We start from the raw sequence: 24,061 nt of genomic DNA, 5'->3' as shown, positions 1-24,061 counted from the left end.
AGTTGTATGAGCCCCTAATAAAATGATTTTTTTAATAATATAAATAAAATAGAAAGAGACAAACTGGCTTGGATTATTAAAATATGTAAGTGGTATTAAACTAGTTTCCATTTTTGATCAGACATTATAGCATATCTCTGAATAATGGGAGCCTTAAGTTAAATCTGTCCTGAGAAAAGAGAAAGGTTCTAAAAGCCATAGTTATATGCTTGGTAACCTGGTCAAATCAGTTCTGAGAGATAATATCTATATACATCAAAAACCCACAAGACAGTGGTGTTAATTTTTTAAGCAGTTGTATGCATTATAAAAGAAGTTATGAGAGGAAGTGGAAGGGGAGACGTCTCTTGTTTGCTAAGAGATGTACTATCTCCAAACTCTTCTCCTTTCTGAGGATCTGAGGTTTCATCTGGCAGCAGTTCTTTCATTCTGAACAACTTCTTTTCACATTAATTGTGATGTAGGCACGCTGGTGATGAATTCTGGTTTACCTGTTGAAAATTACTAATACCTTTTTATTTTTATTATTACTGTGTGATATATATGGCAGGAAACCTGGTGGTACGCTTTGAGTTAATCCTCATGGTTGTCAGTCCCAAACCACAAGTAGTTAGCTCCTCGGGAGAAGGACTGGAAAAGCCTTCTCCTCCCAGTGATCGAGGTGGTAACATTAGCCAGGATTCTAAAGTGTCTGCAATGAAAGAAAACCAAATCCACGCCCAATAAATGAAAGTTACAAAATTGTATCAGAGAAATGAAAATACAAAGAATCAAATAGTTACTCCAGAGAAGAAAAAGATAGTATCAAAATATTTTTTTAAATCACTAGGGGACTTACTGAGTGGCGATGAGAGGAAGGGTGCACTGTAACACAGAACAAGAGAAAAGCCCCAGAGTGAAGATGCTGCATGAGGAATGTCACGAAATGGCACATTTAAAATGTTTCCAACAACACACATTTTTTGTGTGATATAAAATATCCAAAACTAAACACCGCCGTCAAGTCAATACTGACTCATAGTGACCCCCTGTGGGCTTCTGAGACTGTAGCTGTTTACAGGCGTAGAACGCCCCTTTGGTGGAGGGCAGAGTGGGGGTGCTAGCTTGCCCAGCCTTGTTAGTGAAAAGACAAAATGAAGGAACAGACACCGAGGTGGAAAGAATTCATGGACGTGCTGGGGTTTTTTTAGCCAAGAAATTAAAAGTGTGGGAGTAGGCCAGCTTTGTCATTCAGAGGTAATTCTGTCAATTCGGTTTCATAAATTACTTGGCTAATTTCCTAGGCAGCATAAACATGGCTACTTGTTTGATACTTTTTGAAGACAGCTGCTGAACGTTATTTTGTAAAATAGCACTCTAGGATTGTCTGTATAGAAAGGTCTGTGATTGTTTGCAGAAGAATGCATGATTTAGCTGATTTTTTTCAAAGGATTACAACATTGAAAATATCTCAAATACCAAAAATATGTTTAAAACATAATCCATGCTGGTGATGCCTGTAACTGACAATCTTTTCCATCTTTTATACCTATGTACAGAAATAGTTTGTTTGGAATTATGAGCAACACTTACTCCTGCAATCCCAGAGTACTTGGGGCCAATTACGGAGCTGTAAGAGGCCATAATAGACTCTAGTCTGAACCAGTGGCTCTCAACCTCAATTTTGTTTCCAGGTACACTTGACAACATCTGGAGACATTTTTAGGTGTCCTGGTGGCATAGTGCTTATATGTAAGACTGCTAATCATAAGGTCAGCCGCTTGAAACTACCAGCTGCTCCTAGGGAGAAAGATGAGGCTTTCCACTCCCATAAAGAGCTCCCGCCTTAGAAGCCCACAGGACAGTTTTGCCTGCCCCTCTGAGTCAGAATCACCTCACTGGCAGTAAATTTTTGGTTTAGAGACAATGTTGACAATCACATCTACTATAGAGTACTTCTGGCATCTCGTGGATAGATGGGTCAAGGCATGTGCTGCTAACCATCCTGTTATATGCCCAGGACAAATGCTGCAAAGATAGAATTGTCCAGCCTGAAATGTCAGTAGACCTGAGGTTAAGAAATCCTGGAAAGATGTTTGTTTAGAAACATTCAAAACTGCTTCTTTCTCAACTAATTAGGTTGTTTAAAGAAGAGATTTCAATTTAGAATATAAATATAAGCAAAATAATATATTTTTAAAATATTAAAAATCTTTGTGCACAGGGATGTCAAAGCAGTTGGGAAAATAGAGTTAAAAGATAATGGAGTAAAAAAAAAGATAATGGAGTACGTGGAGAGCAAATGTTTTGAGAATGATGAGGGTAACAAATATACAAATGTGCTTTATACAATTGATCTATGTATGGATTGTGATAAGAGTTGTATGAACCCCCAATAAAATGGTTTTAAAAACAAGATAATGGAGGGGTGGGGGGAAGTTATTGGAGTGGGACGGGGAGGGAGAGTAAAAAATGAGCTGATACCAAGGGCTCAAGTAGAAAGAAAATGTTTTGAAAATGATGATGGCAACAAATGTACAAATGTGCTTGACACAATGGATGTATGGATTATGATAAGAGTTTTACGAGCCCCCAATAAAATGATTTTTAAAAAGAAAAAAATAATGGAATATCTCCACCAACTTTGTAAACCCCCTTAGTTCGTTAATAATCCCACCACCTAAGAGGATACCATTGTAAACATCTGTACTTACTCATTTACAAGTATATGATTTGATTTGTCTTGTTGATAAGTCATCAATTTTTTAAAATAGTTTTATTAGGGGCTCATACAACTCTTATCACAATCCATACATACATCAATTGTGTAAAGCACATTCGTACATTCATTGCCCTCATCATTCTCAAAACATTGCTCTCCACTTAAGCCCCTGGCATCAGGTAATCATTCCCCCCCTCCCCCCTCCCTCATGAACCCTTGATAATTTATAAATTATTATTTTGACATATCTTGCCCTGTCCGACGTCTCCTTTTACCCACTTTCTGTTGTCCTTCCCCCCGGGAGAAGGTCACATGTAGATCCTTGTAATCGGTTCCCCCTTTCCAACCCACTCTCCCTCTACCCTCCCAGTATTGCCGCTCACATCACTGGTCCTGAAGGGATCATCTGCCCCGGATTCCCTGTGTTTCCAGTTCCTATCTGTACCAGTGTACATCCTCTGGTCTAGCCAGACTTGCAAGGTAGAATTCGGATCATGATAGTGGGGTTGGGGAGGAAGCATTTAGGAACTAGAGGAAAGTTGTATTTTTCATCGTTGCTACATCGCACCCTGACTGGCTCGTCTCCTCCCCAAGACCCCTCTGCAAGGGGATCTCCAGTGGCCTTCAAATGGGCTTTGGGTCTCCACTCCGCACTCCCCACCTCAATCACTATGGTAAGATGTTTTGTTTTGATGATGCCTTATACCTGATCCCTTCGACATCTCGTGATCGCACAGGCTGGTGTGCTTCTTCCATGTGGGCTTTGTTGCTTTTGAGCTAGATGGCCGCTTGTTTACCTTTAAGACCGCAGACGCTATATGTTTTGATCGAGGGTACCATCAGATAAGTCATCAATTTTATTTGTTTACATTTACGGAGGGCCTGCTTTGAGCTAGGCACTGTCCTAAGAACAGAATGTAACAGTGGACCAACAAAATTCTTGTCCCCTAGACAAGAATTTTTAGCTTTTTCTTTGCTTAAACAAGGATATGTCTCACTCGCTCATTATGCTTTATATTTCCCGTTATGTCTCTATTTTTCTCAAATTCAAAATCACATCAGCAGTGTTTTTCAGTAATTCTAATTTCTCTCCTTTGCCCCTCAGAGATTGCCTAAACAAATTGAAGAACGGAATGAAAAGCTAAAGGAAGAGATGTTAGGTAAGTCCACTTCTCTCCCTTTCTCCAGCCTGTACACAACTTGAGAGCTGGCCTGGGGAACAGCAAGCAGTGTTTTTATTCATTGGAGGAGAAGAGAACACTGCGAAGTAGAGTGAGCTCTCCATCGCTGTGGGCTAGTGACTCCTTAGCCATTAAAAGGTGGTTTGGGCTCCAACCAGGGTGGTCAGAGATGTGAGTCATGGGCATGCGGCCCTAATACCACAATTTCCACTGAGGGTATGCCAGGCCACCGAGGACCGTGCCCTACCCACGTTGACAGAATCTCAACAGTCATTACTCTTGCCCGAAATGGCATTCATTACTGCTAGCCATGTATTGTTAATCAGCAAAGTAGTCGAATAGAGGAGTGTTTACTGTTTTAAATGAAAAATGGAGAGCAATAGTGAGGAGTAAGTGGTTGCTGTCACCTAGGCCTTCAGACATCAGTATTGAGAGAATGAAAACAATTTTCCAAAGGTTCACTCGGATAGCCGAGCTGATTGATAGGTCTTTAACCTGAACTAGGGGTTGGCACACTGTAGCTGGAGACCATAGGCAGCTGTTTCAGACCCTGCAGGTGGCTCTGAAGTGAAAATTAGAAAATACTAAAGGATATTATTCCTTAATGGTTGCTTGTAAATACTTATTTATGGCTCTCAAATACTTTTTAAATTGTTGTGAGAGACAGGATTGGCTCTTCTCTCTCAAAAGCTTCCTGATGCCTGACTTAAATCATAGATTCCCAAATGTACTTGGCCAGCCTTCCCTTTTCCAATAAGGAGTCCCCCTGGTAATTAAAAAAAAATTTGTACTATAGTTCATAATCCAAGATAAAATGTGCATGTGTGCTTTATAACTGCCACCCCAGCAGCCCAAGACATCCTAGGGCCCCCGCCCCCACGTTGCCCGCGTTTGGAAACACTGACCTAGAGTCCAGAACTTCCTGGCCCTTGCTGGGTGGATCAGACCCAGAAGAAAGCTGCTTCAAACTGGGTATTTCTGGAACCTTACTGGTTCTCCCTACCTATCCCCAAATGCTCCCCGCCCCCCAATGTACATAGTTACTTCAATTTAGCCCCCCATTCAAGGTGTAAGTTTAGGAGGTACTGTTTTGTCACAGAAGAAGGAAGAGCATTTTCTCACCTATTTGCTAACAATGGTGTTATTCTCCTATTAAAAATTCTGTTGTGCATTCCGTGATGAGGACTGAGCTGGGTTTCGTGATTAGTGCAAATTGAATCTTACTGACCATTGTCAGTCCCAGATGGAATCAAGCAAAGTGTGCTAAGTGTAATTTCCTGTTTGCGTGGCTTTAGGTTATCCTCCTGGTGATCCCTTGTTTTGAAATATTCAGGCTTAATGTAGCTTCCCAGTTGTTTGTCTGAATTCCCCTCCCCTCGACCTGAGCACCTTGAGTTGCTTGGTAAGGAATATGTCGGGTTGTTGTTACATGTCAACAGGTAGGGTGTCTAGACTCGTTCTTTCTTAATGACTGCACAGATCATGAATAAAGCATGGATTCTAAGTGTGCCCTGCCCAGAGAGCCTAGAAGGGAGACATTCTGCTCTGAGGGAGCCTTTTGGTTTTCTTCCCTCCATTAGAGATGCAGTGGCCCCGATTACTGTGCTCAAGATATTGGAGGCTAGCCACCAGGGCGACTTGAACACCACTGCCTTAGAATGCCCGCGGCGGTGGAGGCACTTTGCAGCAAATGGCCTTTGAGTGCAGCTCCTGGGGCGCTGGGGGCTCCTGCTGGAGCCTCCCAGTTCAAGGTCAGAAAGCCACTGAGCCTGTTTCTTGCCAGAGGAGTCTTAGTCACATTGTTCATTACTCTTTGACTTGCTTTTTCTCTTCTCTCGGCTTTATTCGCTTTCTCTGGAAAAGAAGACTGGGTGCCTCCCTCCTTGGAAAGAAAACTGTAGTGGGCATTGGTAATGGGCAGGGCTATTTTCGCTCCTCTCCTCTTTGCCTGTCACACGGACCACCGTTGGACTGGGGATGGGGCAGGAGGACCGGACGGTCAGTCATGGCACCACAGGCCTTGGTAGCCAGAGATGATGATGCCGACAGCTGCAGATCTCAGAGCGGGTCAGCCATCGAGGGCCGCATTCTGCCCTTTTCTCTAGCATGCGAGCCTCCTGACCACCATAAGCATCCCAGGACTACCGCTCCGCTCAGTGGGCTGAGAAGCTAGATGCCTCGACACCCAGCCCAGGAGGTACAACGCTGTGTTTGAGAAACTGATGGGGCTGGAGACGAATGACTCTTGATTTCTCCTTTGAATCTAGTGGGCTGCCCTTCCTCTAAACTGTTGAACCCCTTTATTTTATAAATCCAAGTGTTGTCTTTCTAATCAGACTAATCGGGCAGATACGGAGAAAATGGAAATCCGAATTCGGGGTGGCAGCCCCATCCGTTTAGAGTTTACAATATAAAATCTTCTGTTCCCATAGAACATTTAACTAAAAGTAAAACTAGTGAGATGTTTTTAGAATCCCTCGAGCTTCTCCACCTGCCAGGAGCTGAGGACACATTCTTCGTACCCTCTGCAGTGGTGAGCAGTTTGAGGTGCATGGCTCTCGCTGCCACCTTGTTGCTGTTTGTGCCCTTGGTTCTTGGCAATGACCCCCGGGGTGGTGGGGAGTGCACACATGGAAGCCAGTTGCTGATGCAGATCTCTGAACAGGAAAACCAGTTTTGATTACAAATAGAACAGTGTGGACTAAAGACAGTTGTCAGGTGGTTCACAGTTAACCTGCTTGGCCCAACCAGTGAGATGGCCAAGAGTCTGTATGGGTCCTACCTTAATCTCCCGGCCTCTTGAATTGTCATCCGCTGCTTTCCCCAACAGATAACAGACTGCTTGGCTCCCTTTGTACAATTAGTTTGTGGGTTTTTAAAACAGTTTGTTGAGAATACGTACAGCACAAGCAGCACCCCCCTCATACATGTCCAACAATTCAGTGGCATCGATTGCATGCGTCTAGCTGGGCGCCCATTCTCACCCTCCTCTTCTGAGTTGCTCCTCTCCCACGGGCGCACACTCGCCGCCGCCCTGGAGCTTCCAGGTGACCGTGGTCAGCCTGACCCAAGCCAGAGCCGTCCTGCAAGGGCAGATCGCTCAAGGAGGACATTCTTCCCAGTGAGGCTACACTGCTGTTTGCTTGTCAGAAGACCACAGAGATTTTTGGTGTGAGGTTCAAAGGTGATCTCAAGGCCAGGGTCTCAGGGATCACCCCAGAGCCCTCATAGCGCCAGAAAGCTAGATTCCAGAGGAATTTTGTAATTCTGTTTTGCATTTTCCTCTTTTACAATTCATTTTTAAAATGCTGGTTCCAATACGCTCCATCAGCTGCAAAAGCAGATTATGTACACAAGCGTTCTGGAGGGACCCCAGCATCTGACGTTCAACAGGCCCTGCGGGTCCTCTAATACGCACCCAAACTTAGCGGCCGCACTGGGGAGTGTGGGTAATGAGCGACAGGCCAGAGGAGGGCATGGCGTCTGTGGATTGCTAAGTGGAGTTGAGCAGCTCTGCTCTGAGAGCAAGCTGAGCAGACACAGGGGGACATGAGCGCAGTCTCCCCTCTGTACCCTAGACAAAAACTAGAAAGCAGGCATTTCAGAATATATGCTCTCCCGACTCGCTCTACTTCCGACCTCTGTGGCAAGCCTTGCCATCCCATGCCATGGCATGCCAGCCCTTCAGGTGAAAGTGCTGTTTCTCGCCACTGGTCTCCACTGGTCGCCACCGGAGGAGTAACGCCGGGAGATGCTCAGCCCCCGGCGTCGGGGAGCGCTCCCTGTTAATGCTTTCTCCTGGGCGGTGGCCCTCAAGCTCAAGCTGGCATCGGGTCTAGCCAGGCGTTGCTGGGGGAGGGCCGGGGTCTTCATGGGCTTTCCCTGCCCTTGGCTCCCGTGGCCGGCCTGCGATGACAATGCTGCTGCCAGTGGATGCGGTGGCCCAGCCGGCTTTCTCCTCCTTGCCTCATTTTCATCTCCATTGGGAGCAGGCCTTTAGGAAAGATTAAACCAGTTTAGACGTGATTGTTTTGTAAAAGGGTCTTCTTTTTAGCTGTTTGATTTCATTGCCTCATAATCCCCGATAAGCCGCCGAAATGTCTTGGGAATTCCAGCATTGGACATAGAAACGCCATGCCCCCTTGCATCTGTCTAGAAACAGCATTAATAACCCGGCTAGTTCCTGTGTCTCAATGTTGTCTTCAGGAATGAGTTCATCTGGGTGGTTGATAAGTGAAGTCTGGGACTCAGGGAGCAGATGTTGATGTTGATGAACAAGGCCACCCATTTCCCGGGAAACGATCCCTTTGGTGTAGAAGCCAAAGGAGGAGGCGGCTCTGAGTGTGAATCCGGGCTCAGTAGAAACTTGCTGACTGGAATCAAATTCCAAAACCCCTCCTCTCACTGCTGGGCAGCCGAGGCCTGGCAGGGTGCCTCCAGCCCTGCAGGAGCAGCAGCTGACTGCCACACACTCCTCTCAGAAGCCTTTGTTCTTTGGAGCCCTCACCAGTCTGCCAGGAAGCTTTGATCCGGCCACAGGTCTCCCTCCCAGAAGATCTGGTCCACAACTCCTGGGTGTGAGCATGAAAGTGACCACCCTACTGTGGGGGTGGCCAGAGGCCAGGGACTGCCCTGGGAGAGATCCTGTTTTCAAGAGCAAGGATTTATTTAGCCTCCGAAAGAGGCTTTCTGTATTCTGTAACCTGGTGGCATGGCAAGATCCCCTGGGGGCTCCCTGCGGGGTCTGCCCTCTCCTGCATTCATTTGAGTTGCCCTCTTTTGCATTGCAGGTAAACTAAAAGATCTTGGGAACTTGGTTCTCCGGCCTTTTGGACTCTCCACAGAAAACTTCCAGATCAAGCAGGATTCCTCTACTGGCTCATATTCGGTCAATTTTGTTCAAAATCGAAATAACAACAGATAATAAGAATTACTGAAAGGTTTAAAGAGCTGGCTTAGAGATTGTGTGCCGCTTGCTGTTAGCGAGGGGAAAGGCCCTACCAGTGTTTAACTCTAAAAAGCATCTTATCTACAAGGAAGGCCACCCAGTAGAACCCCGTGTCCTCCTCCCATGTGTTTTATGATGGGGTGAAATACACTGACAGGTGTAAGGGGCCTAATTTGATTTCCATGTCAGGCACTGCCTGGCAGCTCTTACCGCCCCTGGGTCTGGCTTCATGTCCTTAGTTTTGTCCAGGGGGAAGCCTGCTGGCAAGCCCGGCCTCCCTAAGTCACACACACAGCAGGTTGCTGGGTCAAGCCTCGCCAATCTCTCCCGAGTCAGGCACTGCTGGTAGGGAGACTATTAATGAGGCCCCCACCTGCTGCCCCCTCCCTGGAAACATCACATGCTGCCTCAGCTGCCGGAAGCGGCCTCCCCTGCTCTTGTTCTCTTCGTGGTAATAAAGCTTTCTGTGACAGGCTCGCTATGAATTTTGTCTCCACAAACACTTCCATGGCCCAGGAGTGCTGTTAGCTACTGAGTCTGAAACCCACACAGCTGCCCAGAAGCCTCACTGTCCCCTTGAAGATTTCCCTGAAGCAGTGAGACAGTCACTGCACCAGAATTCCCAACCTGCTTCACTGCCTCGCCTGTGACTCTCCAGGTGTGTGTGCATAAATAAATAAAAATGGGGTTCTGGACTAAACACTAACCTTAATAACACAAACTTCAAATAACTTCGTTCACATAGAGGGTGGTGTGTGAGCCCCAAACAGTGCTCATATATGAACTACAAGAACCCAAGTGTAGCTTGTGTCCCTTCCCCGGCTTCTGTCTCCAACAGCATTCTCTACCTTTCCTCTCACTGCCAGCCAGTAGATGCTGACTCTTCAAACCCTATAGGACAGAGTAGAATTGCCCCTGTAAGTTTCCAACACTGTAACTTTTTTTAAAAATCATTTTATTGGGGGCTCATGCAACTCACCACACTCCATACATACATCCATTGTGTCATGCACATTTATACATTTGTTGCCATCATCATTCTCAAAACATTTGCTTTCTACTTGAGCCCTTGGTATCAGCTTCTCATTTCCCCCCGCTCCCCCTCCCTCGCGAACCCTTGATAATTTATAAGTTATTCTTTTGTCATGTCTTACACTGTCCGATGTCTCCCTTCACCCCCTTTTCTGCTGTCTGGCCCCACTGTACCTCTTCATGGAAGTACAAAGCCCCATCTTTCTCATGGGGTCACTAGTGGTTTTGAGCTGCTGACCTTGAAATTAGCACCCAACTCATAAACACTACTATACCAGGGTTTCTGTAGGTTCTGTAGTTCACTGCAGTGGCCACAGGTGCTCATGACTATTTGGATTCATTTAAGAAATTAATAGGTTACAGGTGAAAAATGCTTAGGATACAGATGTTCATTCGGGACATGATACATAGTTCCTTCAGGACTGCTAAATAGCATGCCCAATGGACATCCATGGTGGACCCAGTTTCCGGAAGTAAGTGCCCAGGGGGACCACCCTACATTCCAGTAAATCATAACCTGAAGACACTCAGCTCCTCCTCCTCAGGTCAGCAAGCCCAGCTCCCCAATTCAGTGCCCAGAGGTACCCCACCCCACAAACCCCAAAGTTCTCGGCTTGTTCCAGAAGGTTAGAGTCTACACTTTGCTCCATGCTCTGTCTCCTGCTGCTGCTGCTACTCTGGTGTCACAAGGTCTGGATCCAGGAGGTTCACTGCGTGTGGGGTTAAAGGGGAGAGGGGACCCCACAAATCACATGTCCAGTAAGCACAACTGTACATTGATAAGATTATAGTAAAGTCATAGCATGAGAGGTAAAAGATAGTCAAGTAATGGAGTCAGACACAATTCATGGTTGCATTGCTCACCTCAGCCCCGCTTGATAGTCCTCGTGGGGGGAACCCGGCCACGAGAGTAGGAGCAGCCTCGGGGACCGAGAACCGGGGAGCCTCCTGGGAGAGCTCCCCTGGGCCCCAGGAGCCAGAGAGCAGGGAGAGATTTTCTTTATTGCTCACCAAACGTTAAATCTCTTTAGGGGGACATGATTACAGGTAACCACACGTCACAGGAAGGGGATGTATGATAGGCATAAGCGTAACAGGAAGGGGATGAGGTAGGGGTGTGCCTATAGAAATGGGAAGGTCTAGGGGTATACATGTGACCAGATAGGTGGACCCTAGATTCATGATGGCAGCCTAACCTTGGTCATCCTTGGGCGGGTTTGTTACCTCTGGTGTCTCCTATAAGGAAACAGACAGCTATTATCCTTATCAGAAGAGAGTGGGCCCTACTTGTGGGATAAACAGTGGTGTCTGCTTGCTTCAGATGGCTACTCCTGATGACCTCCAAGTGTATAGTCATTCTCAAGCAGCTAAGTCTGGCATATATTTGGGGGAGACAGCTTGAGAGAAATCCTATTTCCCACAACGGCACAGGATCTCAGGGCCCATGGGAAATGCTCCATTCCTAGCTCTTGCTGGTAGTGAGATTTGCTCTCACCCCCAAAAAGGCTAATTTTATGCCCAGCAGGATGACAATGAATCCTCTTAACAAAGGTGAATCCTCTCAGTGTCTCCCCAAACCTCTACAGGAAAAGGTCATTTGGTGGGAGTTAGCGGCCTTAGCGAGAAACAAGCCACATGGAATGATGCACTGCCTCCGCGCCAGCTGGTGAGAAGCTGAGATGTTTTTGGTTGGGGTGACCAGTGTAGGGGACCTGTAAACTTCAGTATTGTCTAACTCTGCCTTGTGGTGGTCACTCCTAGCTATAAGGGCTGGCCTTAAATGCCTCTGAGTACATGGGTAGATCATCAAGTGGTATCCTCCCTAGCTCGGATTTGCTAGCCATCTCTCTTATTGGAGCCCTGGTGGCACAGTGTGTCGGATTGGGCTGCTAACTACAGGTTCACCAATGGCGGGAGAAAGACCGGGGCTCGCCGCCCACGAAGAATTGCTATCCCAGAAACCTACAGGGGCAGTTCCACCCTGTCCTGTCGGATGGCCATGAGTCACAATCACAACGGCAGGGAGGGAAGTTTATCTCCCATCCTGCCCAGTGGGGTGACCTTGGTGTCACAGTGATTAAAATGCAAAACCCAAAGTTCAGCTGTTCAAGTCCACCCATCACTGCACGGAGAAAGCTGTGCCAATCAGCTTCCAGAAAGATCTACAGCCTCATCAACTATGGAGTCCCTCTCTATACTACAGGGCAGCAGTTCTCAGCCTGTGAGTCTCGACCCCTTGGGGGGTCAGACGACCCTTTCACTTGGGTCGCCCAATTCATAATAGCAAAATTACAGTTATGAAGTAGCAACGAAACTTTTATGGTTGGGGGTCACCTCAACATGAGCTGTATGAAAGGGTCGCGGCATGAGGAAGGTGGGAAACCACTGCTGTGGGCTGTGAGTTGGACCTATCAGCTGACTGGGTCTTATTTCTGAAAATGAAGTGGAATTCTTGAAAATTCCCAAGAGAAGGGGAGAAAGCATAATTGACTTTGCTGGATTTATGATAAATCTGGCAGCCACATTTCCCCCAAAGGGGTGTGAGCAAGCAGCGGCTCCTTAGCCGGAAGCAGCGGGACCGCTGGCACAATGCTGGAACAGCACTCGCCAACTTTCTTGACCTGCCCGGCCCCCTCTCCCTAACCGGCTTCTGAAAAAGGTGAAGATTTAGGTGGGCCCTGATTTTCATCATTAGGACAGTTCATGGGTTTTAAAGTAACATTACATGTTATAAATTACAAAATTTTCAAAATAAATGCCTTCTCCGCTCCCCCAACAAAGAGCTAGTGAGAAGAATGGCTGTTTGATGTTTTGGTAAATCTCAGGGATCCTCTCCCCCTCCCTCCAGGTTCATGACCTTCTGGTGCCACAGCAAAGACCATGAAGTTTCATTCTGAATCAGCAAAGACCCACTCATGTCTAAAAAACTGTGAGAGGAAAAAAGAAAAATGTGACCTTAGACAAATTTAAAACATCTGGTGTAAGGCATCATCAGAACAAAAAATCTTACCATAGTAAATGATGGGGGGAGTGCGGAGTGGAGATCCAAAGCCCATTAGTAGGCCACTGGAGATCCCCTTGCAGAGGGGTCTCGGGGAAGAGATGAGCCAGTCAGGGTGCGATGTAACAATGATGAGAAATACAACTTTTCCTCTAGTTCCTAAATGTTTCCTCCCCACTCCCACTACCATGACTCGAATTCGATCTTGCAAGTCTGGCTAGACCAGAGGAGGTACACTGGTACAGATAGGAACTGAAAACACAGGGAATCCAGGACGGATGAGCCCTATAGGACCAGTGGTGTGAGTGGCAAAACAGGGAGGATAAAGGGAGAATGGGTAGGAAAGAGGGAACCGATTACATGGAACTGTGTGTGACCTCCTCCCTGGGGGACAAACAACCGAAAAGTGGGTGAAGGGAGACGTCGGACAGGGCAAGATATGACAAAATACCAATTTATAAACTATCAAGGGCTGATGAGGGAGGGGGGAGCGGGGAGGGAGGGGAAAAATGAGGACCTAATGTCGGGGGTTTAAGTGGAGAGAAAATGTTTTGAGAAAGATGTACAAATGCGCTTTACACAATTGATGTGTGTATGGATTGGGATAACAGTTGTATGAGCCCCTAATAAAATGTTAAAATAAAAAAAAATTTTTTTTAAGGTAATGTTAAATAAATTTTAAAAATCTGTTCATCAAAAACTTTACCTACCCCAAAAAGGGGAAGACACAAGTGACTGACTGGGAGAATATCTTGGGAAACGCAACAAGCAGGATCCAAAAACATATATATATATATATAAGCTTCCACAAGAAAAAGACGAGCCAATCACAAAATGCACCAAGAGGCCTTTCCATTCAAGTGGCACACAAACACCTGGAAGATGTTCAGCATCATTGGCCAGAGGAGCCTCTAAAGCACATCAAAACCACAATAAGATGGCATTTCACTCCCATCAGGAGTGCTGGTGGTGTAATGAGCTACACACTGGGCCGCTAACCACAAGGTCGGGAGTTTGAATCCACCAGCTGTTCCAAGGGAAAATCATAAGTCTATCCGTTCCTGTAGAGTTTACAGTCTTGGAAACACACAGGGGCAATTCTACCCTGTCCTATAGTCACTGTGAGTTGGAATCAGCTTGATGGCAGTGAGTTTGGGGATGGAGGTGGGGCTGTTTGTATAGGATGGAGAAGACTTTTTTTTAAAAAAACAGAAAATGACATATGTTGGTGAGTCGGTAAGGAGATTAGGATGTTATCCATTGCTGGTGGGGATGCAAATAGTACAGCTGTTGTGGAAAAGCATGGAAGTTCCTCAAAACCAAAAATAGAGCTACCTAGTTGTTGTTAGGTGTTGTCCAGTAAGTTCCAATTCATGGCAACTTGTGCACAACAGAATGGACAGCACTGCTGTCCTGAGCCTGAGTAGGCGAGTTCATTCCCCTGAGGGCATTAATCCCCTGAGGGTACAGCAAGGGAGTGGGGGACTGATAGCAGTGATGACTATATAAGCCCACTCAAGGAGAACCGATAACAGAATGGTGGAACACATACATTGGATGGTATAAGATATGGCACACACACAAAAGGAACAATAATATTTAATAAGGGTTTCTGTGGGGGAGGGTGGGGATAAAGGGAGCTGATATCAAAGAATGCAAGAAGAAAATGTTTTGAAAATAATGGTGGCAGCAATTTTACAATCATACTTGACCTAATTGAACTGTGGATTGTTATATCTATAAGAGCTCTCAATAAAATGGAAAAAAAGAAAGAAAACAATATACAAGGAGGTAGAAAAAGAACATCCACCTTTACGAATGTGTCTAGGATACTGCAGTTTCAACATACCACACAGCAGTCGGCTGTTGCAGTAAGACACAGTGGTGAGAAATACACCTATCCTTTTAAACTTGACTAGGGATCTGAAATCTCTGTATAGGGATGTTAAAAAGGAACTACTCATCTCTCCAACTGACCGTAAGAGCGTGTCTGAGCACCACTCAGAAGTGAAAGGAAAAGCCTTTTGGTCAATTCCGTAACGTGGTGCTCATGGCCCAAGCACGCAACAGTCATCACAATAGCTCCCGAGATGGACAAGCAAGCCAGCGCTCCACAGCCTTCACTGCAGAAATGCTCCATGCTGCGAGGTTGGCCCACGACCATGTTATTGATGAAGCAAGTTCTCAAAGAGTTTACAGTTAATACGACTGGGGGGAAGGGGCAGGGAGAAGGATGCTCTTGCTGGTGGTTTTATTCTTTCTGCAGCATCTACGAGGCTTCGTGGTGTAGTGGTCAAGAGTTGGGCTGTGATCCGTAAGGTGTGGTCATTTGAAAACACCAGCCGCTCCTCAGGAGAAAGGCAGGGCTTTCTACTCCTATAAAGTCAGTCTCGGGGAAGCAACAAAGCTCACATGGAAGAAGCACGCCAGCCTGTGTGATCCCGAGGTGTCAAAGGGATCAGGAATCAACAAACAAAAAAATCACATCATTGTGAATAAGGGGGAGTACAAGACTGATCTGTAGGCAACTGGACATCCCCTTACGGAAGGGTCACAGGGAGGAGACGAGCCATTCAGGGTGCAGTGTAGCAATGATGAAAGATACAACTTTCCTCTAGTTCTTAAATGCTTCCTCTTCACCCACTATCATGATCCCAATTCTACCTTACAAATCTGGCTAGACCAGAGGATGTGCACTGGTACAGATAGGAACTGGAAACACAGGGAATCCAGGACAAATGAACCCTTCAGGACCAGTACTGAGAGTGGCGATACTGGGAGGGTGGAGGGAGGGGAGGGTGGAAAGGGGGAACCTATTACAAGGATATACATATAACCTCTTCCCTGGGGGATAGACAACAGAGAAGTGGGGGAAGGAAGACATCAGACAGTGTAAACTATGACAAAATAATAATAATTTATAAATTTTCAAGGGTTTGTGAGGGAGGGGGAAAAATGAGGAAGTGATACCAAGGGCTTAAGTAGAAAGCAAATGTTTTGAGGAAGTTGATGGCAACAAATATACGGATGTGCTTGTCACAATGGATGGATGGATTGTGATGTGTTGTATGAGCCCTCAATGGGAAGCAACAAAGCCCACATGGAAGCACGCCAGCCTGTGTGATCATGAGGTGTCAAGGGGACTAGCTATCAGAAGTTCAAAAACAAGTAATCAAATTGATGGGAAGGAGCATGGACAAAGAAACCCAAAACCCACCTGCAAGACAATTGGACAGGCCTTCACAGAGGGTCTGAGGGGGGGAGGTGTGGGGGGTGAGGGATTCAGACTGCAGGATAGCACTGCTGAAACCAGGACTATCCTTCACTATTCCCTCCCCTTACTATTGAGGCTTGTTTCACCTCACTAATACTGTTAGACCTACTATGTTCATGCGTATAATTAAGGTTTGATGCAGGAATGCCAGGGATGGAAGACCCTTCAGAAACAGCAATGGGAGTAATGATTCTGAGGATAAGGGAAGACTGGGTGGGGGGAAGGGGACAAAGGAAGGGGAGCTGATAACAATGACTGTATAATCCCACGGAGAGGAGTGAATAACAGTATTGTGGGTGAACAGATACATTAGATGTGGTAACATGTCTAATATATATTATATAACAAGGGTTTCTGGGGGAATGGTGGGGGAGGGAAGGGATAAAGGGGAGCTGACAGCGAAGAGTTCAAGAAGAAATTGTACAATTATCTATTTGTATTATAGAATGTTATGACATCTGATAGTCAGCCTTGGGCTGAAAGGTGTTTTGTTCTGTTGTGCCTGGGGTCATTATGGGTTGGAACCAACTCAGTGCCCAACAATCCTGGAGGGGGGAGGGGACACAGTGGTTACATGTTGGGCAGCGAACCACCGGCCTCTGCACTCCCGTGAAGAGTTGTCTCAGAAACCCATAGGGGCAGCCCAACTCTGCCCTACAGGGTTGCTGTGAGTCAGACCTGACTGGATGGCAGTGTGTTATCCCTTACCTGGGAGAAGCTTTCTACTCCCACAGAAAGTCTTGGAAACCAGTTCTACTCTGGCCGATTGGGTCACTGTGAGTCAGATTAGACTCTGTGGCAACCAGCTTTTGTTTTATTTTAAATTCTTCTCTCGAACCGTGGGCATCTAGAAAAAGGTGACCAGGCGTCCCGATTGTTGGCGTTTTTAAAAAGTCCCAATTTTTGGAAAGAATGCACAAGCTAGGGAATGGTCTATTTGGTCCATATAGACCAAATTTGTAATCAAGAAACACCCCGCCGGCCCCCGGTCAATGGTGTCCCGCTTTAAAACTGGTCACCTTAATCCAGAAGCACCATCTCCTAAGACTCAAATGTACACTGCGTTCCTGGAAAGTACTGATGGCAAACCAGCTCCAGGAAATGGCTGGATTTTAATATTGGGGTGTGGTGGGGGAGGGGGCCAACACCTTAAAAAACTCCTGAAAACTAAGGATTTTTTTAAAAATCAAAACTTTATTGGATAAATGTTACACATTCTTTAACATTGAGCTCTGAGCATATTTAAGATGAGAAACAACTTTTGTCATTCGAGTCTACAAAATGAGACGGGCGTGTGGAGGTGGAAGCACAGGCGAAAGGTAGCAGGAAGTAGCAACACAATCTATCCGCCAATTTCATGTCTTAGAAAATGGAAAGTCTGGTTTGTAACAAAAGCACGAGAAAAAAACTTTCAGTACTATGACCTGATTGCTCAGTTTTGCATTTTTAATGATTACATCTCTAAAAAATTCTTGGTTATATAATCCAAGTGAAATTCCAACAGGGCTTGGGGATGAGCTGATTCTGAAGTGAGCCTGAGGGGTAGCTCTGCAGATGCTGTAAGAAGACCCTGCCAAGCCCGAGCCTCGAGAGAGCAGGGCAGGCGATCTCACACGTTCTGGCTGCTGCACCCACAGCAGCCCCTCAAGCTAATGTGGATGAGAACTCCCAGAAAGGGAATTTCCACCATGGGCAATTTTAGAATGCAGTCAGGAAGCGTAATGACATGCATCCTAATTGGGATTTGCAGTAAACTCATCAGAAGCAAGGCCGGTCACATCTTTTCTTCTTGATTTGTAACATGAACCCTGGCTTGGGTAGCTTAGATGTTCTAAAATTTTCACCTGGAACCTGGTGCTAATCCTTGGTTTTTTGAGGTTACTGGGTCATCCCAAACCTACCCAGAATTAAGGAAAGCTTGCTCAGTTATCTGTTGCTTCAAATGAACTTGAGGGTTGTTTTTTTTTAATATATATATATTGCTTTTTATTTTTTTCTAATAAGTAATCAATAGGGACTATCTTTCTGGTTTTAAAAATAAATCAATATTGCCACTAAAAAACCTCTGTTTTATTATTAAAAGTACGGCATCATCAAATATAAAATGCCTTAGAAATGTAGTACTAACAGGTCCATCTTGTTTTCTCCGTTTGTTAAAAAGAAAAGCGTTTCATAATACATAATTACCAAAGTGTGCAGAGAAGCTGCTATGAAGAGGAACTCATACTCCATGCATGGAAAGGTGGATGTATCTGCAGGGGTCTGTTTCTGCCATCGGACCTGGTGCCTGGGATGGTACCTTGAACTCGGGCTTCTTGAGGGAGGGGCCCAGTGTGGACAGGGCCAGAGCAGAGTGCAGGTGTTGCCAACTTCTCTGAACTAGGAACAGGGGGAAGGACAGGAGGGTGACAACGGCCTCGACAGCTCGGAGGGCGTGTCTTCAGTCCAAGGACATCAACTGATCCATTTTGGAGACAAAATTTGAAAGAATGCAGTTACGGAAATGTATACAAAATGGGAAGGACTGGTGGCAAATAAATATATTTTCAATATGTCCCAACAAGCAAACATATATTCAAGATAATACAGCACTGCTTTATTTAAAGAAAGAAAATGCCCCAATTTTCTCTGCGGGAGTGGGTGGGGGCGCTCGGCCATCCTTTTGTGCACCTTGCCCCAAGTTTCTGTGGGCGCCTGATGGGGGCGCTGACCTCAGCAGGCAGGAATATTGCTGTTTCACAGACGCGCCGTTTTAGAAATCGCTTTGCTCGTATCTGAACTAACAGAAACCTTCGAGAAAGTACAAAGTGTAAGTATGAAAAATAGGTCAACATTTCTGCCATCTTCCCAAGCCTTCTAGGCCCCCCTGACACGTACTGATGAGAACTTCACATTCACAGGAAGATTCTGTCAGTGGTTCTTCATATGCAAACTTCAAGTGAGGACTGCTTTTCACCTTATCTCATGCATAACTTATTGCCTCGGTTTGGTTGTTTTCTAGAACATTCCCCAAATGCTGTTTCAGGTTAATGGAGCGCGGCTTGGGAGTGCCCCTCGCTCTGTGGAACCGCGCACGTCGGTTTGAACCACGGCCCGCCACACTCTTCTTGGAGCGGCCGTAAGCGCGAGTCCCCGGTGTCTGTCCTGCAGTCTGAAGCTCTGCGGTTCCCTCGGGCGCTGTGGCTCAGGGCTGGGGGCTGCAACCTGCTAATGTCTTTGTGCTGCAAGACAGCAAAGAGAAGGAAGGCGACGGGGTTAAGCACGAGAAATTAGATGGGGGAAATGAAGTCCTCTCCTCATTTCAATTCAGCCCGAGGTAGACTGTGACATCGCACCTCATGTTTGCATCGAAACTCGAACAGCATCTGCTCACTGCCTCTGTACACCAGCAAAGCACCCGTGTCACTGCAGAATGCGGTCTGGCCAAATTCCAGCGCCAAGGCTGATCGTCACCTCCACCCCCTCAGCCTGCGCTGGAGTGTGTGGTGACAAATGCTAGGGCTTGAATATCTGCCTAGTAAAAGGGGAATTTTTAAGTTTGGATTTTCTGTTGCCCTTTCTCAAGGAAAAATACAAAACTTCCAGAGTCCGCTGAGCAACTATAGACTGCTGTGAGCCCCCACAGCCTTCTCTTGGCACAGGCTGGCCAAAGTCTAGTCAGCCAGTCTACCCAGAAGCAGGCTCCGTGAACGGCCCCTGCAGACCCCATGGCCTACGGTATGTGCAAAGAACCAGGCCGTGCAGGTGCTTCATGAGCCCCAACACATTTGGGCCCCGTTTTTCTCCTAGAACGCATGACTGGGCTGACTAGACTGGCCACCGTGAGCTTCACAGCAGCAAGCCTGAAGACTGGCCGAGGCAGCAACCTGCACCAGACCACCAGCAAGAAGCCAAAGGGCGAGACTTACAAGCAATGCAAAGTAACTCGACCAGAAGTGCCACAGTGCCGACCCCACCCCCCCACCCCCACTGGTACCACAAAGTGGGAGATCACCCCGTGGAAGAGCTGCGGTCCCCAGGATGCCTCTCCAACCTGGGAGCCCACGTATCAATGAGAGTTTAAATTCCCCAAGATGTGATCCATGCAACGAAAGGGGGGGGGGGTTTTCCCCCCGTCAAATGGGATTTATAAACCAACAAGATGGATTTTCAGTGGAAAAGCCCCAGACAAAATAAGCACAGAATGCCACCCTCATTCTAGCCGATCTTTCCCAACATTTCAGAGTGGGGTCAGAGCGCTGTTTTCGTGTTCGCTGGCCCCAGTGCTGTGCTCACACAGTCAGTCACACAAGCTCAAGAGCATCTCACACGGGCTTTCTCGGGCAACGGGAAGTGACCTCGTCGTGAGTACTGTGCACACCAGAAAGGGAAGTGAACCCAGCCCTTGCCTCTGAAGAAAGTAAAAATCCGTCGGCATTGCACCATACGTTTGCATTTCTAAAACGATTTTAATAGTACTAGACTATGGCTCACACAGAAGCTGGTCTCTGCCAAAACAACAGTGGTCACTGTCTCCGCTCCATAGCTGAAAGGAGCAGGAGGGGAGGTAAACAGCTAATCCGACGTGCAATTCCATTTCCTCCTACGTATGACTCAATATTTGGCTTCAATTTGGTGAAGCCCATTCATGCTCAGTTGAAGAGATGGAAGCAGGAAGGACCAGGACTCAAACAGAGCATACTCTTCCTAAGAAAACAATCAAACTCATTGCTGTCGAGTAGCTGCCAATGGAGAGGGACCCTGTAAGGACAGAGTAGAACTGCCCCTGTGGGTTCCCAAGACTGTAAATCTTCATGGGAGTAGACAGCCTCATCTTTCTCCCTGGGAGCAGCCGGTGGTTCGAACTGCTGACCTTATGGTCAACAGTCCAATGTGCCAGTCAGGATTCTTAAGAATTCCCTCACAAGATCACTTTCAGGATAGCTGCCATGGTACACAACATAGAACATCCCAGCCTCAACCCCTGGTCCAAAAATGTGCTGCTCTACCCAGCTTGCAAAGTATAGCTCATATTTAAGCATGCAGCCTAATTACAGCTCTTTTAGCTGTGCAAACACCAGAAAGTTAGATAGCCTTGACCCAAAGAAGCAATGAAAGAATGGATATGTAGAGGCTTCAAAAAGCCTGTGGAAAAATCCGTGATCATTTCATTCCATTTTCCCCACAGACTTTCTGAAGCCACTTCATATAAGTTATAAAGCGGCACCGCATAAAACCCCTAACCCTTTCCTACACCAGAGCCCAAGGAAAGCCTTTCAGCAATATAAAGATTGACCAATATGCTTAAAGGAATAGAGAACGTTTCAGCATTATCCTTTGTCGCTGGAGCTTGACTTGCTTTATGTAAATGACAGTGGTCACTAAAAATATACAGTGAAACCTAAGAGCCGGAACTCACTGGGGATGTCCTTGTTTTAGGGGAATCTCACAAGGCTTCTGCCTTGGACAGGTGCAGTCTTACTACTTTCCTATCGCTCACTATAGTGGGAAATACCTGAATTTTCCTCTTTGACAGGTTTGTTTACCCGGTTTCCGGCTTTTGTGGGTTTTACTGTATACATTCATATATATGTGTGTGTATGCAAACGCACACATATATACATACCTACACAAACAGTACAGAGCAATGACTACATCTAACAAGTAATGGGAGAGATAAAGAAAGGCTGAGAGTGAAAAGAGAGATCCAGTATTTACCTTTAAATCGAGGCTTCGTTGCTATCTGACATAATTAGGCTCTGTAACCCCCAACTTGAACCAATCTAGAAGCCAGTCTCAATTCATGACGCTCACGTGAAGTCAAACGTCATGGTCTTACAGAGCAGGTGATATCAATCCAGGTATTTTCACTCATGAAAACCATCACCTACATGACCCAGCTCCCAAGGTCAAAGGAACCCAGGGGGGAAGGGCTAATGGACAGTTTAAGTCTAGCCTAATCTACTTCAGGGATGATCACGTGATGACATGAAGCCCTCTTCACTTTGTGGCAGGGCTCAGAACAGACAGACCTGCCCGTTTCACTGTTAACTTCAATGCTCCCAATCTGAATCCACAGTGGTCTGTCAGACACTGTAAGGGAGCAGCAGGACTCGTCACTGTCTGATGTAATAGCTGCCATTTGTTGAGACCTATGGTAGAAAAAACCAAGTTAACAAAAATAGAGCAGTCATTTGAGTTTGTTTTAATCCATTTTACCAGAAAAAAATTAAAAATTATCCCAAAATTGAGTTTAATTCTCACAAGGGATTTATGCTGAAAAACGTGCTGGCCCCAGGGTGAGAAGCTTTGGTGCGAAAGGAAACCCGAGAGGGGTATACACACACCAGCCATGGCCAGGAGAGGGCAGTGTCCAGCCCCAGTCCGTTCCCGCAGCACGCGGCCAAGCAGCAAACCAATATGCAGTCTCCCAAGCATTTATAAAGGAGAGGGAAATGCTAATCCAGTTAATTTCCTTAACAACAAAAGTAATTTTTTACTAGCCCAACACAACTAGCTACAGGTGAGGTGGGAGTGTAAGGGGCAGCCCTCATCCCCTCAAACACTTAACAAGAGCTGAAATGATCCTCCCTCCCGCCGGCATCAGAGGGGCTTGCGCTGCAGAAGGAGCTCAAGCAGCGCCCACTGGCAGACCGAGGTGACACCTACTGAAGTAATAGCTATGCAGGACATGTTTTCTCACTTAGGCTTTCAGAACAAACTTAAATAGCAAGCATAATTCAAATGAGGGATTGTAATTATGTCTTATTTTTAAACATTTGTTTGCTAACTTATCTGGTTTAAGTATAAATAAGAAACAGTGAATCCATCGCATACGAATGTAGTCGATTTGGGGGTCATGGGTTTAGATGTCAGTTCTTACAGAACTCATCATTTTTAAATGCTGACAAATGAAATCAGAAGCAGTACTATATTAATCGCTTTTTTAAATGGCTTTTCTACAGAAAAAAAATTCTGTATTTTAAAAATTGTATTTGATCAACGTATAAACAGAATTACTTTTAAATTTTAACTCAAGAGGAAAACGATGTGTTTTTTTAATGAGGTTCAATAATGAGGTTATTTACCCTTTTGGTCAGGCAGGGATGGGGGGTGCTTCAAAACATCACAGAAAACAATTAAAATAGAATTTTCCCACCAATTTTTGAAAGTCCTCTCATATGCTATTTTTAACTGTCACCCAACAATCAAACTAGAAAAAAGGAATCTGACTTGACCCTCTCTCTGCCAAGATAAAATGTGCTAGGCTGCAATAATCTTCAGTTCTCTGCAAGCGTCATCAAGAGAATGCACTAAAAAGTAATCCTGGGCAAAAAATAAATAAATAAAAAGTAATCCTAAGCACCGGCTCCACATGCGCTCCTCAAGAGCCTGGGAACTAAGAAGGCATGTTGCCTCAACCTACATGTAGTCTCTGGATTCTCCTTGGAAATGTGCCGCCGTTACAGGACATAGGGCAGCCCTGGCTATGATGTAATAATTGAAGGAAGCCCCATGAAAAGGCACCAATTACACTGGAAAGGACTTATTTTGTCCTCTAAGGGAAACCTCAGGTCCAGCAATGGCAACTACTTCTGGGAGACATCACAAATCCAAGGAAGCCTCAGAAAAGTGCAGGGAACAACTGAATCAAAGGATGGGCTTTTCCAAACCCACTCAACAAAGGGGGCAAATCAGAACAAAGTACACACTCGCCCTCCCTTCTGCTGTTGTTAGGGGCCATCTACTCATAGGATCGGCCCGCGGAACCGAAGGAAGCACTGCCCAGCTCGGCCCCATCCGCCCATCACTCCCGTGTGAGGGCTGTTGCAGCCACGCGGGCAACCCATCGCATCAGGGGCTTCCTCTTTTTAACTGACCTTCTTTGTTACTAAGTATCGCCCTTTTGGCGTGGGCAGCAAAGCCCAGAATTGAACATTAAAAA

At 46.0% G+C, this 24,061-nt stretch overlaps 2 protein-coding genes across 5 annotated transcripts in view; one reads left to right on the top strand and one right to left on the bottom strand.

The window, feature by feature from the left end:
* Positions 1–9,315, top strand: part of TTC1 (tetratricopeptide repeat domain 1) — a 39,330-nt gene extending 30,015 nt beyond the window's left edge. The window contains exons 8-9 of the mRNA XM_045284858.1: positions 3,807–3,861; positions 8,673–9,315. Of these exons, the coding sequence (XP_045140793.1) occupies positions 3,807–3,861; positions 8,673–8,806 (189 nt within the window). The 3' untranslated portion in view covers positions 8,807–9,315. The remainder of the gene's footprint in view (positions 1–3,806; positions 3,862–8,672) is intronic.
* A 9,396-nt stretch (positions 9,316–18,711) lies between these two features.
* The window catches only part of PWWP2A (PWWP domain containing 2A), a 30,524-nt gene continuing 25,174 nt past the window's right edge, over positions 18,712–24,061 (bottom strand). Inside the window, exons 3-4 of one of the 4 annotated variants that reach the window (XR_006679520.1) lie at positions 21,835–22,268; positions 18,712–19,358 (exon numbers count right to left, since the gene is read on the bottom strand). Coding sequence is in view for 3 of the 4 variants with exons in the window: in XM_045284492.1 (XP_045140427.1) it covers positions 22,117–22,268 (152 nt within the window). In the remaining variant the exon portion in view is untranslated. Of the gene's footprint in view, positions 22,269–24,061 lie in introns of all 4 variants that reach the window. The other 3 variants (XM_045284493.1, XM_045284492.1, XM_045284494.1) reach the window with 3 other exon arrangements.

This window comes from Echinops telfairi, unplaced genomic scaffold, assembly GCF_000313985.2.
Source record: "Echinops telfairi isolate 266 unplaced genomic scaffold, ASM31398v2 ScPeMD7_7469;HRSCAF=8507_0, whole genome shotgun sequence".
Taxonomy (NCBI): domain Eukaryota; kingdom Metazoa; phylum Chordata; class Mammalia; order Afrosoricida; family Tenrecidae; genus Echinops; species Echinops telfairi.
Note: the sequence above shows the minus strand (reverse complement) of the source record. Positions and strands in the feature narration are given on the sequence as shown.